This window comes from Chaetodon trifascialis, chromosome 19 (genome assembly GCF_039877785.1).
Source record: "Chaetodon trifascialis isolate fChaTrf1 chromosome 19, fChaTrf1.hap1, whole genome shotgun sequence".
Lineage (NCBI taxonomy): Eukaryota > Metazoa > Chordata > Actinopteri > Chaetodontiformes > Chaetodontidae > Chaetodon > Chaetodon trifascialis.
The window spans coordinates 21355111-21371091 of NC_092074.1; the positions used below are offsets into that span (position 1 = coordinate 21355111).

Genomic DNA, 15981 nt, shown 5'->3' on the forward strand with positions numbered 1-15981 from the left:
CGCTTCCTCCAGCAGATTTAGCGCTCAAAATCCCCCACTGGCCGAGATGTGGTGACTGTGAGAGCCGTAGCGAATGAACTTGACCTCTCCTTCATCGCCTCCTCCATCATTAAAACAGCTTTCTGTCAGCTGAAATCAGCTGCTTCAGTAACGAACAGTGTCGCTGTGTCTTCCTAAAGCCAGCTGATAAGACGGGTACCATGAGCTCATTCTGCTAATTCAGCTCAGCGATCTGTGTGGGTGGTTTATGTGAGGGGGGGGTGGGGGGGGGCATTCAACAGCGTCTGCACTCTTGTTTGGTTTCATAACAGCGACTGCTGTTCCCATGACAGCATAACAGGGACCAGAGAGGAGCACGGCGCTTGTTTGGGTCCAGTTTAATGTTCCGCAGAGAGCTTATCAAACTGATAACAACATGATGGACGACGCTGGCCGGGATGTGACGTTGGGTTTAAAACTGCTCAGCTGCGGGTTCGCTCTGGCACAACCTCCCGCTAAGAGTGTAACAGGAGAGAACAGAGGGGGCTCAACGCGCTTCTTTGATAAGTGCAACTATCATATTTTCAAGTTAAAGGCCAGACATGCCGCGCTCTCATCCAAGCTTTCATGGCATCCACATTTAATGTTGCTCTTCCAGAAAAGCTCTGATCAAACTGCAGCAGTCTGACGTGTGCTAACTGCATATTCTCATGTAACTTCAGTGAATCAGCAAAGACAACAGCATGATAATCCATTCCATGTTTATTGAACTGGGCATTCATTCACAGCACAATAGCTGTGAACATGCTCCACTAACATGCTAACTGCTGTGGCTGGACTGGTGTTTAACTCTTGCATGCACGACTGTGAGTCACTTATTTTAAGGCATAAGAGAGCTTGAATTTAGCAGATTCCTGTCAGGTTACAACTGATTTTTGTTCCAAATTGTCAAATTTGTGCTCAGCTTTGATTTGAATGCAGATCCTGCTCAGTGATACGAGAGACTTCATGCATTATCGTATGGGTTTCTCTGTCTTAATTGGCTACTGTGATGGTCTGTGGTGGTGATGGGAGCCTTCTCTGAGGTCACTTCTCGGATGGTCCGAGCTTATTCCTCTCTCATGAGTCATTTCTCAAGTCGGTGACAGGCTAAATCACTGGTGGGCTGACCACCAACCACTTGAGATTCATCAGCACTCGGGAGCTAAATGGCTTGTAAAAATGTGAAATGGCATGAAATGAGCAGTGGTCAAACCCTGCTTTTGCTCTTGTGATATATCCTGCCCTCCCTCTCTCCCTCCTCACCCCCTCTCTTTACTCCCAGAGTTTATGAGGGAAGTGATTTCATGCTCATTCCATTTGAGAGGCATGTGAGACTTGGCTGCTGGTCGGCCGCATGCTGGGAGTGATGTCAGCTTTCTGGACTGGTCACCGCTGATTAGAGCTCTTGCACAAACCGCTGGGAGGATAAAAACCTGCCGCGTCTCAGCCCACGAATTTCCCCCGATGACTGACGTGGTCCGGGAATGTATTGTAATTTGGATGGAAAGTGTCCTGGAGCAAGATTTTGTGTGGGACAGTCCTATCTGCTATAGATTTGCCTAAACTGATTTAAAGTGCCATGATGGGGCCATGATGGGGCCATGATGGGCATGGTCTCTTAGCAAAGCAAATGGCTAACCATGAAATCACAACAGTTTCCCTAAAGAAAAACAAAGTTCTCCACTTAAGCAGAGCTCAACTCCATTAAAACCATTTAGCAGTCCAGTAAAAAATGAGCCTAAAACGCTGATCCAAGGCAGACCCAAAGTGAAGTCAAAGCTATCCCCAGCACAATCACTGTAAGTGCTGCTGCCTTTGAGTAAGTTTGAACACACTTTTGTTTCCGCCTGGATATACATACATTTCTTTGCTAATAGATACTTGCAGATGATTATATCTGGGACTTATTAGCTGGAAACCACAGCCTGAAGCCTTACCTTAGTCAAAGTTCAATAAAAACTGACTCACTCACAGAATCGATTGCATTTGACTGGTCGGTGCTACAGATGTTTCCTGCCAACTGATTTACCCTTAACTGAAGTCTTTAGTAGCTTAGTGAAGCATCCCTACTTAGGAAGGACTTTGCATTTAAACTTAGTAAAGGACTTAGGAGTAGCCGGAGGATCCCAATGCTGGACTGCCAACAAAAAATTCTCAGCAATGTTTAGCCATGAAAGAGCAGGTTTGAAAATGACTTATTCTTCTCTCTTCAGCAGTTACACCTTCACGCAGGATTTAGCACATGCATACAGCTCTCTGAAATAACCTGTCTGCATTAAATCCGAACACCTGACCTGCTTTTCACGCTCGGTTTTACAGTAAACTGGGCTGCATGTATTTCTATTTCTGTCGCAGCCTTTTCACTGTCCTGCTGCTCACTCATCTGTGGAGCCTTAAGACTCCCATATAAGGAGGCAGGTAACGAGGGCAGGGTCGCTGCAGAGACAGGCAGAGGTTATCTGCTGCGTGAAACTGTAGGCTACATACGGCTCATATAGGTTAAAAAAGGTAGTTTATGCATAAAGGAAAGAGATGAAGTCATTCTGAGCAGCTGCTGTGGTTTCACTTTGTGTCTCAGAGGAGCTGAGAGACAATATGGGTGCATGCACATTTAGGAAAGAGTATTTTACTAAACCTCTGAAGGATAGATGGGGAATAAGCAACAGTTTGCAAAGATAGAGCTGTGTAAATGTTTGTTGCCAGAATTTAACCACATATTGACGATTTAATTCAAAATAAGTCAAAATCAGTACACTCTGCAGCAGTTTGGTCATTTTCTTGGCCATTTTTCACTTATTGGCAATAGTAGCTTTTGCATTTATTAGAACATTTTAGATGAGAGACAAAGCAACAAAATAATTTGTTATTTTCTGACCTCTAGAACGTCACATAGGCCTGATTTTCTGATCTGATGCCACTGACATCATTAGTCTGTGCCGTCCAAAACCATTACAAATCACTGCTGAGACATAAATCTGTTTTATGATGTTAGATTTTGACAGAAGCACAACTTGATTAGATTCAGGCAAAGATCATGTTTTGGTTTTAAATGACTTCTTTGTTTAAGAGCCCAAACCCAGAAGTCAATGCCAAAGATACAATATGTGCCTCAGGAGCAGTGATGCCATCTGTTTGTCCATCAGAGTCCCATTCACAATCTGCTGCATGCAAATATATCTGTTTTTTAACTCTAAATGTCAAATTTAGAATCAGCCTCAAACATCCATCATCAATTGGACAATAATGATTATTTTTGTGTGTTTTCTACACATGCAAAGTTCACATTTTTAACTTTCAAGTGCCAGGTGCTAAAATAATGCTAAACAAATACAGCATAAAAGCTAATAGAGGCTGTATGCGTCCAACCACTAGTTTCAAATTTACATGTATGAGCTTTAACAAGTGATTTAAAAGGTGGTTTTGATCATATCTGTGTGAGTCACCTTCACCTGTCTGGGCTGAACTTCTGACGAGAAATGTACCGGAGAAGCAAGACACACCGTTCAAGCTTGTAAAACAGGCATTCTGAAGCCGTCCCGTCTTAAATCTCAATATAGAAGCAGTTGGCATGACGTGGTCTCAGCACGTGCCGCTCACTGACGAGCGCTGATAATAATTGTTCTATTTTGGATTTCGCAATGACGTGCTAAAGATGGTAATGTGAGCCTGTGGTGACATTCAAGCCCCAACTATGTCACTATTTCAAGCACGGGTGCTTGATAGACTGATATTAGTCGAGCACTGTACAGTACATTTCAGCCTGCAATGTCGAGTGGTTTTCCATGGATTCATAACAGCCAGGACGACACGCCGATGCGAGAAACCGCTCTGCACTCTGATTTACAGGCAACATGGTACAGAGTTTGTATTTTGTTGCCATATGATTCACTGCGCAGGTAAATGTGCATATGAACTTGAGTCACCTGAGGTATCTAAGTGCACTGTGTTGTCTGAACTCGCCTCAAAACAGCTTGTGACCTCACCCTGACTTAAAGGCTGTCTTTGATTGGATAAATACTTGGATGGAGCAGGAGATGTAAGAAGGAGCTCTGTAGTTTTGCTCTCTAAGTCAATCTCTGCTGGCAGGTGAAAGCCTTGTAAAGTCAAACCTGTCGACCCTTTAGCATTTTAGCCACGTTAGCAGTGGCAGGGTCAGTCCAACAATCATCGGTGGTACCTTGGTTGACTGTGGACGTGTACGTAGGCTTGCTGCTTGATGGCCGTGTATCTTTGAAACTGCTAAAAAATGTAGTCAAACAGTGTTTCTGAAGCCTTTAATCTTGTTAAAATGTCAGATTTGTGTCCTTAAGAACAAGATGAAATGACCTCCTTACTATGAGATAAGAGCAATAACCATTAGTTGTTCTTTGTTCTAATCAGTTCTATCACAGTTTGGCTGCAGTTCCACCGTCGGCTTCATTTGCCTCTCGTGAAGAGAACAGCAGTGGCACAAACGTTGAGAAACACAGGTGCAAACAATTACTCAGGTATGTACAGATGAGCACATTGACTGGACCGTGAGGACATTTCTTCCTTGTAAGGAAGAAGGACAAAAGCAGAGAAAAGACATTTACCTGTTAAAGGAAAAAACATTAAGAAAAAAGACATTTTTCACCGGTTCTTGAGAGGAAGATGTGATCGGTGGGATATCCTGTGGCAGTGGTACCTTGAAGGCATCAAAGTACGAGATCAGTAAGGGACGTACGTGTTTTGTCCATGTCGACATGGAGAAAAACACTCACTTTTCTCAGTTTTCTTCTTCTTAGTCAAACGTAAAGCAGACATCACAGATGACGAGATAATCAAGATGTCACCTTGAGATAAAAGGAGCATAAAACAGCACAAAGCACGGCGCCGCTGAGGTCACATTTTCCAGTTAGGTATGAATGAGATCACCACAAAAGTTTTACACCCAGCTTGACTTGATTTATTTCATCATGTCAAGATGAAAAAGGGAGTGAACCTCACGAAGAACAATTGATCCAAATGTTTAATGTAGAAGCTTTGGAGCTATTCTTCACCTTTTAATGTTGATTACTCCTGAGTCCACAGCTGCTGATTTCACTGATTATTATAAATCAAACCAAAGAAAGTAACCGCAGCGTTAATGGCTCAAATTCCCTTTTTTAAAACTGACTTCGGACACAGCAGTCAACAAAATAATCTAAGCAACAAAAGTCAGTTTAGCAGCTGTCCCCTCTGATGATTGGAGGGAAGCAGATTCACCGTTTTGTTATCCTTGTTTCAATCAAACTGGGAGCTTTTTCAGATTTTTGCCCACACTGGTTTGGTCACATTGTGAACATTTCCCTCTTAGCTAATAAAATACCCCCAAAAATGAATGCAATGACATTCAACAGTGGAAGGAAAAGTAAAAATATCCTTCAGTTGTGGGCCTGGCCTCCCTCTGCCATTGTTGCTGCAGTCTGCTGTGTTGGCTGCAGTGGTCTGTGTGACCGTGGGGTCAGCAGGTCTATCCAGCTGGCTAACTACCCCCGCAGGCACTCATGGAGCTTCCCACCTCCTAAAATGTTGGAGCACGTTTTTGATCCATCATCAATTTCTGTGACACTTCAGAAATTGTCACAAATGAATTTAGTGATGAAAGAGTATCTGAAAACTGTCCAAAAAAGTCCTGTTGTTGGCCTGGCAGCTTGTTGTGACCATTCCAGTGCTTTGCATTGTGGGACACAGCATCAGCTGGGTATTTTTTGGCATACTGCAGATTTAGCTTGTGTTTGCATACTGCAGACTACCTCATACATCAGTATGTACTGCTAGAACAGGCGGTTTTGAATACAGCCCTTGTTTTATCTAAATCCTAAGAGAGTGGCACTGGGTTTGTTTCCTGTCTTGCTATGTGAATGTTGATTAAAGAAGATTTATTCAAGGGTAACTGCATTACCCAAAGCCCAGAGTGACTGTGGAAGACTTCAGGATTACGTTTGCAACCCTCCAATCTAAAACAAGAAAATCACTTTGGTCGAATTTCCCTTTTGTCAGTCCACTGAAGACTATGACTGCTTCAATGGCGGTTTCACCCCCTCGTGAACCCAAACAGCTCAGCAGTCGAGCAGCTCTTCTTTTTAGAGAGACTGAACACAACGTGCTGTAGCTAACAATCCCAGAGATGACTGCCACTGGAAAGATTCATCAGAAAGCACCATTTTCATCCAGTGGCTGCAGTAGCTGTTACCTCCCAGATTCTCTCACCAGTCGCACTGTTTTACAAGCTCAGCTGGATAGAAATAAACCTCCAAACAGTGAGTGGCGTCCTGCCAGCAGAGCTCATAGAGCAGACAAACCTCTGGCCGGCGGCTGGTGGAGGTTTCCCATTAAAACCATCTCTCGCTGTGTTTGAGTTGTGGTAGCTGTTCAGATAACTGCTGCCCTGTTCAGCTGCGCTCTTCAACAACACAGCAATGCAAAGTACTTTACATTAAAAGGGCAAAACAGGGTTTAAAAAATCAATGGAATTTAAAAATAATCGATAAAATAGACAATCATTAATGGAAATTGAGTTGCCATCAAGGAAAAGATGCTGAAACTGCAGTTTAAGTGTACAGAAAGGAGGTTGAGTCTGACAATAAAACTATAAGCGCTGAAGTTTTACTAAAAGGATTTGAGGTGTGAGCTGTGAGCAGTGAGGCGTTTTGGTGTGGTTGCTATGTAACATGAGATTTGAGGGAATTTCCAGTGGTTGCTATGGCGATTCGGTGTGGTTGCTAGGTGGTTGCTACAGAGTTGCAAAGTGGCTATTTAAGGTTCGTGAACGGACGCCGTGTGAGCCGACGTTCGGAGCATATCTGAGGCTTGGGTTAACATGAATCTGGTTGAAACATCAGGACAAAACAAAAACAACTGCGTTCATCTGTTTTTAATGTTTTCAAGTCAAAGAAACACGACTGCGAACATAAAAAACTTTCCAGGCTGGTTCATTCACTGAAACACCACCTTACAGTGTCCTCCTAACCACCAACTGCACTGTGCTCTTCAAACAAATGCATAAATGCAGTTAAATACAAATACCCAGGCTATTATTGGAAATATTATGGGTATGATCGTTGTAAAATTAGCGAACAGCTAAACTAGCTAGGTCCAAATATGGATATAAGAACGTACCGACCAGGCGCTGCATCAGGAGCACACATCCAACAGGAAGCTACAGGCCGGGGAGGTTGGGTTGTGAAGAGCTTTGAGTGGTTGATAGTTTAGAAAAGCACTATATACACGACTTAAATGCAGTCCATTTATATCTGAACGTTGTGTTAGCAAACCACAGCCAACAAACCCGACACATTTGGCCTTTAAGGATGGAAATACAGTGGAGTAGAGTGGGGAAAAACACTCAGGCGTTTCTCTGTGGATGCTGTGGTATTCAAGATGGTTGCTAAGCTGACAGAATGTTTTATGTGAAATATACAAGGTTTTGTCATTAAGTTGTGTTTCGCCCTGCTGTCTCCTTTCATATTCTGTAATGGGTAGCGTTCAGAAAATGCTTACAATGCTGTTAGCCACACTGTTGAAAAGGCATAAAATACGTTTCATAGAATAGAATTTCTTCTTCTCTAACTGCAAATCTAGATAGTTTTAAAGAAAATACCTGCTTTTGTGAGGTTAAGGATTTGTACTTGCAATTTTGTCGCACAAATAATGGTATGATTTTATTTAAGGGGGTCCACAAAAAGAAATAGATGCAGAGATTTATCTGGTGTGGTTCTCCTGTCTGAGGAGAAATAAGAACTCTGAACCAGTGAAGCATAAGGTCAGAGACATTTAGGAAATAATGAAATCTATGATTGAATCAATATAGTAGCTTCAAGACAGATCTAACAACCATGATCCGAATCTGACAAATGTTTAACGGTGGATTAATGGCAGGAGTGTGTTTGTTTTGGCGCTGCTGTAAAGTTATTCTCTGTCTGCTAATGGCCTCCTGCAGCACAGATGACTGACTGCATTACTTTCCCCCTTATGGTGAGTTACAATGACAGGCCAGAGCTCTTTAAACCTCCTCGTGAGGCTGATTGTTCCCTTTTATAGTCATTTTTGAATCTACATGCCTAAATCATGTTGCACATGAAAAGCACAGAGTTTGAAGAACTGCAATGTTGAGAGGGTGAATGTGGACAGCTGCCAGCATCTGTGGCACAAAAGAGGGAGCTCTGCACCGCGAAGTGTCCAATTAATCATCCATTTTAAAGCTCACTGCAGTTTCAAATCATTAACGGAAAAATAAAAAAGCTTAAAATGAACAAAACCGAAGCTGCCTTGAATTTTCCAAATTTAAAACACGAAGTAATGTAATTGACTGTCTTGAGTTGTCCAGTGACGTGAATGGTGAGAAGTCGTTAACATCTTACCATCTACCATCCATCTTATGTGAAGTCCAATATGGTCGCAGCAGGGCGAGTTCACACCTGACAGCCAAAACATGTTTGATGGATTGTTGAGCCATGTAAAAAGTAATAGCCCTGTTTTCATCCAGCAAAGTGTCACCAATGCTAACATGCTCTGGCAATACACTAAATTTGCGTTTAACCATCAGATTATAAACAGAGCTGATGTGTAATGGTGCAGCTTGTGTTGTCATTAGGGAAGTAAAAAAACAATAACTGACCACGGAGGTCTAACATGATCCACACCCTGCAGGACACGGGTCACGTATCGTCACAACAAGCTGAAACAAATACAAAGAAACATGACCCAGTGGATGTTTAGTCACTGTTGTGTTTGTCGCAGGGATTGACCGTATGAGACCTCGCTTTAGCGCCTCTAGCATGATTAACAGTCAGCTCTTTATTTACAAGTGGTGTTTGTGGAGGAGTGAGAGAGCTGCAGCTGTGAGGTAAAATGGAGGTTCAGGCATCCATGGGATTGCTGATGGATCATAAATTGATAGCTCCGGAGATTCCCCTTGTTGGACTCTGGACACAAGTGGGGAGACCCTAAAAATACCCCCTTTAAAATTTCCCCAAACAAACAGCTGCGTCTGCTGCACACGGTCCAGCTCACGGAGGCGAAGGACAGTTATACTTTAGTGGACAGTCAAATGGATGATTGACAGTTCTGTCTTTCACCAGCATTGACCTTTCCAAAACCAGATTAGAACGGACCACTGCTTGGGCCAATGTTGGTCTTATTGCATCCAATGTTAAACTGGAAAAACTGAGCCGCTGCACAGTAATGTACTTTAGCAAAGCTGTGCAGTTTAGTCACGCTAATGACACACAACTGTGTGTGTTAGTTTGTTATGTTAATGTTAGCAAAACATTGAACACACATTGTGTTAGCATTACTGTTAGCATATGAGTATTATGCTGCATTCACATCATATCGAGGCCTACAGGCTGTAATCATGAGCTCTGAGTCAGCGCACAGCAGTGCTTTGAACAACATGCTAGCTTCAGCATGCTAACATGCTCACAGTGTTAACAGACTGATGATTAAAATGCAGGCCTAATGTTAGCATGCTAGTGTTCGCTAATCGCTAATCACACAGTACAGCTGAAGCTGGTGGAAGTGTCATTGGCTCTGCAGGTATTGGACAAATTGAATGTCCATGGCAAATTTAACAACAATCAAACCAAAAGCTCTTCTCTATAAATAGAAAGTCAGTGGGTATTTCAATCTGGACTCAAGTGGCATTTTCATTAAGAACCAGAGCAACTACTACATATCTCTTAGTGTTTCATGTGAGCATGTTACACAGCCACTCTGCTGGTGGCTGAAAACTCATTAAGCTACGTTTCCTGAAGTTGATTAGAAAACATTGTATCTGAGTTTCCTGTAAGAACGAAATAACAATCAGAGCTATAATAAGTTCAGTTGTATTGTGAATGTATAGCATATTTACTGACTCTTCCTGCTGCACAAAGACTTTTCTTCAGGATGCGTGTCCGATTTGGAGACACTTGTCAGTTGTGGGGTCAGATCTGTGACCTTTTCATTACTGGACAAGCTTTCTAACCAGCAAGAGCCTGCTGCCAACATACCTTCTCTACCACTTACCCACTGTAGGTCTCGTGTGTCGACCACAGCTGTCTGAGGTTTTATCCGGGCTGAAGCGTAGCCGAAATCAGAGAGACCAGTTTAGCCTCATCACGTCTCCATAAATATCTCTCCCTTGGGAGGACGAAAGATGCAATCTACAATTTATTTGGTGGGTTATATTTTGGGCTTTTTTACATTTGTTCCATAGGAGTTTGACATGTTGATGGAAAGCACTTTTTTGAAGCCATCCTCCGCAAGATGCAGTGGTTACCAGCATCACAATGTAAACAAATCTTTTAAAGCCTCAAACTATATGTACGACTGCAGTGGGTCATTGCATGTTTACAGATCTTTTATCAAAGGCTTAGATAGTAAACTGCATTATAATCATGAGTTGGTCGTGTCCATGACCAAAAGTACAGTATACAGATATGGAAGCATTACACTCGCGTGATTGTTTAACATCTTTTTCCAAAACTGTGGGCATTAAACTGCTGCTATTACAGCTTCCACTCTTCTGGTTTCAGATGTTGGAACCTCATTGAAGAGATTTGCGTTAGTGAGGTCCAGTGCTGATGTTGACTGATCAGGTCTGGCTCATGGTTGGCGTCCAAGTTCATCCCAAAGGTGTTGGATGGGTTGAGGTCAGGGTCATGCCAGTCAAGCTCTCTTCAGTTCAGTGCACACCATTGTCTAAAATATCTTTGTATATTTTAGCTTTAAGCAGCTCCAGATGAAAAGCACAACATGCCCACACGCTCACAAGTAGGCAGATGTTTGAAATAACAAAAAGCTCCAAATTTAAGAAACTTTTTGTCAAGTACTTCCACTTCCAAGACGTCATGCAGGTCTTTGCGTGTGAGGACTGTTTTAACGACGGTCAGTCAAAGCAGAATGTGTCATCAGTGCTTGACTGTTCTTCTTCATCACGGTGTAACGCTGATAAGGTCACTCTGTGAAACACTCTATGACTCAGAGTTCCTCTCTTGTGAAGGTAAACTGTTTACACGGATCAGTTTGCTTGTCAGGGACTCGACACAACACTGTGCTGCCATGTGGAGACTCAGTTCAATTGAGAGCTGCAAAACACTTTGGTGTAACACTTGGCAACCGGCAGGAAAACTTCGACACAAGCTGTAAACAAACCGTTTCTATTTACGGACCATATACTCACTGTTTAGTCACTTTTTAGGTGCAGAATGAAGGTCCCCTTTTAAGGATCACATAAATCTTAATAAGGTTATCTCTAAAACTTATCATTAAGCTTAAATTTAATCTTCTGATTAAATTTTACACCACTGCTGTAATGTGTATCAGTACAGTAAATTAGGTAACATAGAGGCTCTCCTGCCGCTCACTGCACATAACATAGCAGTGATTGACTCCAGACACTCATCCAGATCTCCTCAAAAAGGTTCTTCCTCTGATGCCCAAACCTCCAGCTGCTGCTTCAGGCTCGTCTTGGCTTTAGTTTGGCCCACCAGTCCAAGGTTACCAGTGACTCTTCCAGTTCACCGATCTGATCATCAAAAAGAAGAAGTCCTGTGGTTTCAACACACAGGAGAGTTTGGCATCTCCCCCAAAACAACTATTAATAACAAGCATCGGTAATGTGGTTGCTACCACTTCACTGCCAGGATTCTCTCTGGCTGAGTCACGGCCTGCTTTCATCCAGACCTGAAGCCTCGGTGAACTTTGGCCCCGTTCAGATTCAATAGCCTATAACCTGTTCCTTTGTCAGGTCCCCAAAGCCAATATTAGCCTGCCCAGCTGTCAACTTCGTCATCATTTGTTTGTGTTCAAAAGGCATCTACAACTTAAATTTAGTGAAGCATTGCCAAGCATCTGACTGACTGTGCTTATGGTTACTTCCACAGTGACTGACAGCAGATTACCAAAGAATGGACCTTAAAATGGACCATTGGGACGTTTGATTTTTGTTTTATATCCATGGTGTGACATGAACACATGAAATACACAACTTTCAAGTGTCCAACTTTGGTGGTGAATTTTGTCTTCATGAAGGACCCCATCACTTGTAGTAAGTAGCTGGAATTTGGTTTTCAGGACCTAAAGCCAACCACATCACGTTAAGTATGAGCTGTTCTTTAAGGCCTTTGAAGAATTATCCTGGTGCTTTACCTACTAAGCACTGCTTTACATAACTGCCACACATGTTCCAAATCATACTTTTCCAGGCAGCTCTTGGACAAGATAATCTGATGAAAACCGCTTTGCAGAAATCGAAACTCCGATAGGTGAGGTAATCCATCATAGTGAGCATTTCATCATCTTTATTTTCTTGTCGAAGCCGTGCTATCATCACTTGCTAATGTGCTCTCATGGTGGATTTAAGTACAAATTTGAGACTGGTCTGCCAAAAAGCTTTGTATTAATGGGCTATGTTGCTGGAAAGTCAAGCAGAAAAGAGAAAAGATAAACAGACATGGACATTGTGGAAAGGATAATGAAGAATTTGGTTATAAATGTCAAGAGTGTTCAAAAACACGCCACCAGTGAGTTTTCTGAAATGAACTAAAATCAACATCTGTCTGGAAGGAAGATGAATAATCTAAATATGATCGTATAGAGGACATCTGCCCTTCAAAACATCTGGTTTTCTAGATCACTGTCATTTATTGGCAACCGTTTTGTTCCTCTTCACAGGTAAAAATGCGATCCAGGAGCTGCACTATGGAGGGGCCAGATGACGGACACATCCAGCCCACTACAGGTTTCATCAAGCAGGAAGAGGAGAACACACCAGAGCTCTCAAAGAGGAAGATGAAAGTCCAGCGAGAGGAGAAGGATGGGAAGACGGCGGTGTCTGGATCAGCTAAGAAGCCTCAGAAACCTGCAGGGAGCAGGAAGGCAGCGCTGCCAGACCTGTCAAAGAAGGACCTGCTTCACCTGCTGGGAGTCATGGAAGGAGAAGTTCAGGTACAAATCAGATCCACTTCTCAGGCATATTAACCACAGCAAACCCATAATTAACAGCGTGATTTGATGCAAAGCCACCTCTGCTCTACCTGATCTGCTGTCGTGTCAAATGATGCCATTGATGAATGAGGAGTATGAAGCATGTGTTGGTGGGAACTTTGGGAATCTTAACTCTCCAAAACGAAGAAAATTCAGAAGCCGGTGAAGCAAATGTTGAGTCACTGAACTCGATCGATAACTCTGTCGATGAGCAGCTTCTTGCCGCTGGTCGTTCTTACTAATGACCAGCTTGCTCAGCTGCAGTTTCATTGCAGTGAGAGCAGGAGAATCGAGGAGTTTCGCTCACGATTGACATGATGAAGGATTACCCGTTCAGCGGCTTGGTTACCATGCCGACTGAAGATGAAGGCAGACTGAAAATGGTGGATTTACTGTAGTCAGTTATTGTCTTCTCCAGAAACATCCAGCTAATCTCATTCCTGTTTTCCCCAAAGCAGCGTGATGCTGTTGTCAGCACCTGCAGCTTATAAAACCATGAATACAGCTGAGTTTGTCATGAGTGCAGAGACGTTTATCAGAGTGTGACGAGTTACATTTTCACAATAAGCCTTGCCGGCGTGGAACAGCCCACCGGCTGCTGCCAGGTTCCAGTCTGATAATGATTTTCTAATGGAGGCACATTTATAAACTCCTCTCCAGAGAGGCAGGATGCTGCTGCCTCACCCTCTGTTTCCATCTGTTTGGGTGTGTTAAATATTTTCCATTAGCGATGAGACGGACGATTACTCAGCACGGAGCGACGTTTCACACAGGAAGAGCTGCTTTTGTTCCGCTTTATTTCAAAGACCACTTCCAAATGCATCAGAAATTTACAAACAGTCTGTCATAATAAGCTCATTTTCATAGATGTTCCTCAGCATGTGAAAACAGTCAGAGCTTTTTTAAGGAAGATAAATAAATAAAACATAAATTTAGCAACAGTTTAGCAATTTCTGGCAGAAAAAAAAAAAACCTTTGCTGCAGCCAAGAGTTGTTCAAGACCAAAACCAACATCCAGAAACCACAAATACTCACTAGAGCACCAAACGTGGATTAATCCACCGCTGAAAATAGTCCCCAAGAAATGCTTTATTTTGTCCTGTTTGAAAAACATTTGGGGCGACATGGTGGAGCAGCAGGTAGTGTGCGTGCCTCACAGCAAGAAGGTCGCTGGTTCGATCCCCAGGTCTGGCGGGGCCTTTCTGTGTGAAGTTTGCATGTTCTTCCCGTGCATGCATGGGTTCTCTCCGGGCACTGCGGCTTTCTCCCACAGACCAAAAACATGCTCATTAGGTTAATTGGTGATTCTAGTAATTGTCCTTAGGCGTGAGTGTGAGCGTGAATGGTTGTCTCTATATGTTGCCCTGCAATCAACCGGCAACCGGCTCAGGGTGTACCCCGCCTCTCGCCCGTTAACAGCTGGGATAGGCTCCAGCCCCCCCCCGCAACCCTGAAAAGGGATAGGCGGTATAGAAAATGAACAAATGAATGAAAAACATTTGATTAAAAACTACATTGACCAGCGTCAAAAAATGAAACTCTATAAAGTACTTGTGAGATGTTTTTAAAGGTTTACAGGAGGTTCATTTTATGAATAAAATGGTACCACTGATGAGTCTCAGATAAGCTTTGTTGATGTTTGCTGTGTGTGTGCAGGTATGTGTGTCATGGCCTTGTTGTTTGAAAGCAGAGCAGAGTGAAGGAAACAGCTCCCTCTGCTGGTGTAAAGCGGCCTTCTCGGGATCCGTCACATTTTGTCGTGTGGTGTCAGTGATGAGGTCATACTTTGTGGTGCAGAATCACATCCAGATGATGTTAGCAAAGCTGATGTTAATGATGCTCAGCTGAGGTCTGAGCATCACTGTGCCAATTTTCACAGTTAAACTCACATTTAGGATTAAAAAGAAACTTTAAATGCTCTTTGACTGTTTGTCAGATCCAGTGTACTGTGAGGGTAAAATGCTAATGTGCATCTTTGATATGGATTTTAAAATATGTATATTTTAGATTGAAGCTGCTGGTAGCTAGTGATTTTCTAAACTTCACTGTGTAAATCCTTTTCCATAACAGTTAATATTTACTTTTCAAGCTGGTCCTGTTTCTTTTTTAAATGATAACTCTTATTGTTTGTTAATGTCTTGGTTTGTGTTTTTGAATATGCAAGTGCTTTCTAAATACATTTTTATTTCCAAAGCACTTCATGCTTCTTCTTTTTATTAGTCAGCCTCAGCCATCAGATCTGAAGTGGCCTCTTCACGTAACTTAATATAATTTCAACACTGGTAATACATGAATGTTGATAAATTATTCATAATATTTCAAATAATTAATAATTAGAAGAGAAATTAAACTTTATTTGAAAGTTGAAATAGTAGCACCTCTAATGTTCAAAGGTTCAAATATTCAGTTTTTCATCCATACAAACATCCTGATTAACCAACTCTGATCACCAAAGTACAGGAAACAAATTCCCACAAAATAACCAAAGACGACAAAACAGCGAAATATGTGACATTGATGTTCCCCAATTAGTGTGTAAACGCAGCATTACTCTGCCGTGTCTCCTCAGGCCAGAGAGGACATCATCGGCATGCTGAAGTCGGACAAAACCAGACCGGAGACTCTGGAGGCTCACTACGGCTCCTCTGTCCCCACCAAACCCCTGCAGGCCCTGCAGAGAGACGGACTGCTGACCCTCAGCAGCAACAGCACTGAGGACGTGTACGAGAAGCCCATGGCCGAGGTGAGAGAGGACAGGCTGAAGGGTTCAAGCTGAGATTAGACTGACCGAAAAGAAAACTGAATTCAAAGAGTATGGAGGCAGGTACCAATACTGTCCAAACTTTTATTTTGGCGGTGCATTTACACCAGGGTTCATGCAAGCGAGGAGGGAAACCAGAGCCTAGAATCATGCTCCTTTGTGTGTTGAATGGCCGCGGATTCTACATGAAAATACAATTTGCCATGCTCAGTGAAGTCTGCAGGGCG

General features: G+C 42.7%; 1 protein-coding gene across 2 annotated transcripts in view; it reads left to right on the plus strand.

The window, feature by feature from the left end:
• The first annotated feature begins 304 nt into the window (after positions 1-304).
• The window catches only part of filip1b (filamin A interacting protein 1b), a 29271-nt gene continuing 13594 nt past the window's right edge, over positions 305-15981 (plus strand). Inside the window, exons 1-3 of one of the 2 annotated variants that reach the window (XM_070987107.1) lie at positions 305-546; positions 12682-12954; positions 15563-15736. In XM_070987107.1, coding sequence (XP_070843208.1) covers positions 12688-12954; positions 15563-15736 — 441 coding nt within the window. In that variant the 5' untranslated portion in view covers positions 305-546; positions 12682-12687. The remainder of the gene's footprint in view (positions 547-12681; positions 12955-15562; positions 15737-15981) is intronic. The other variant, XM_070987106.1, reaches the window with a different exon arrangement.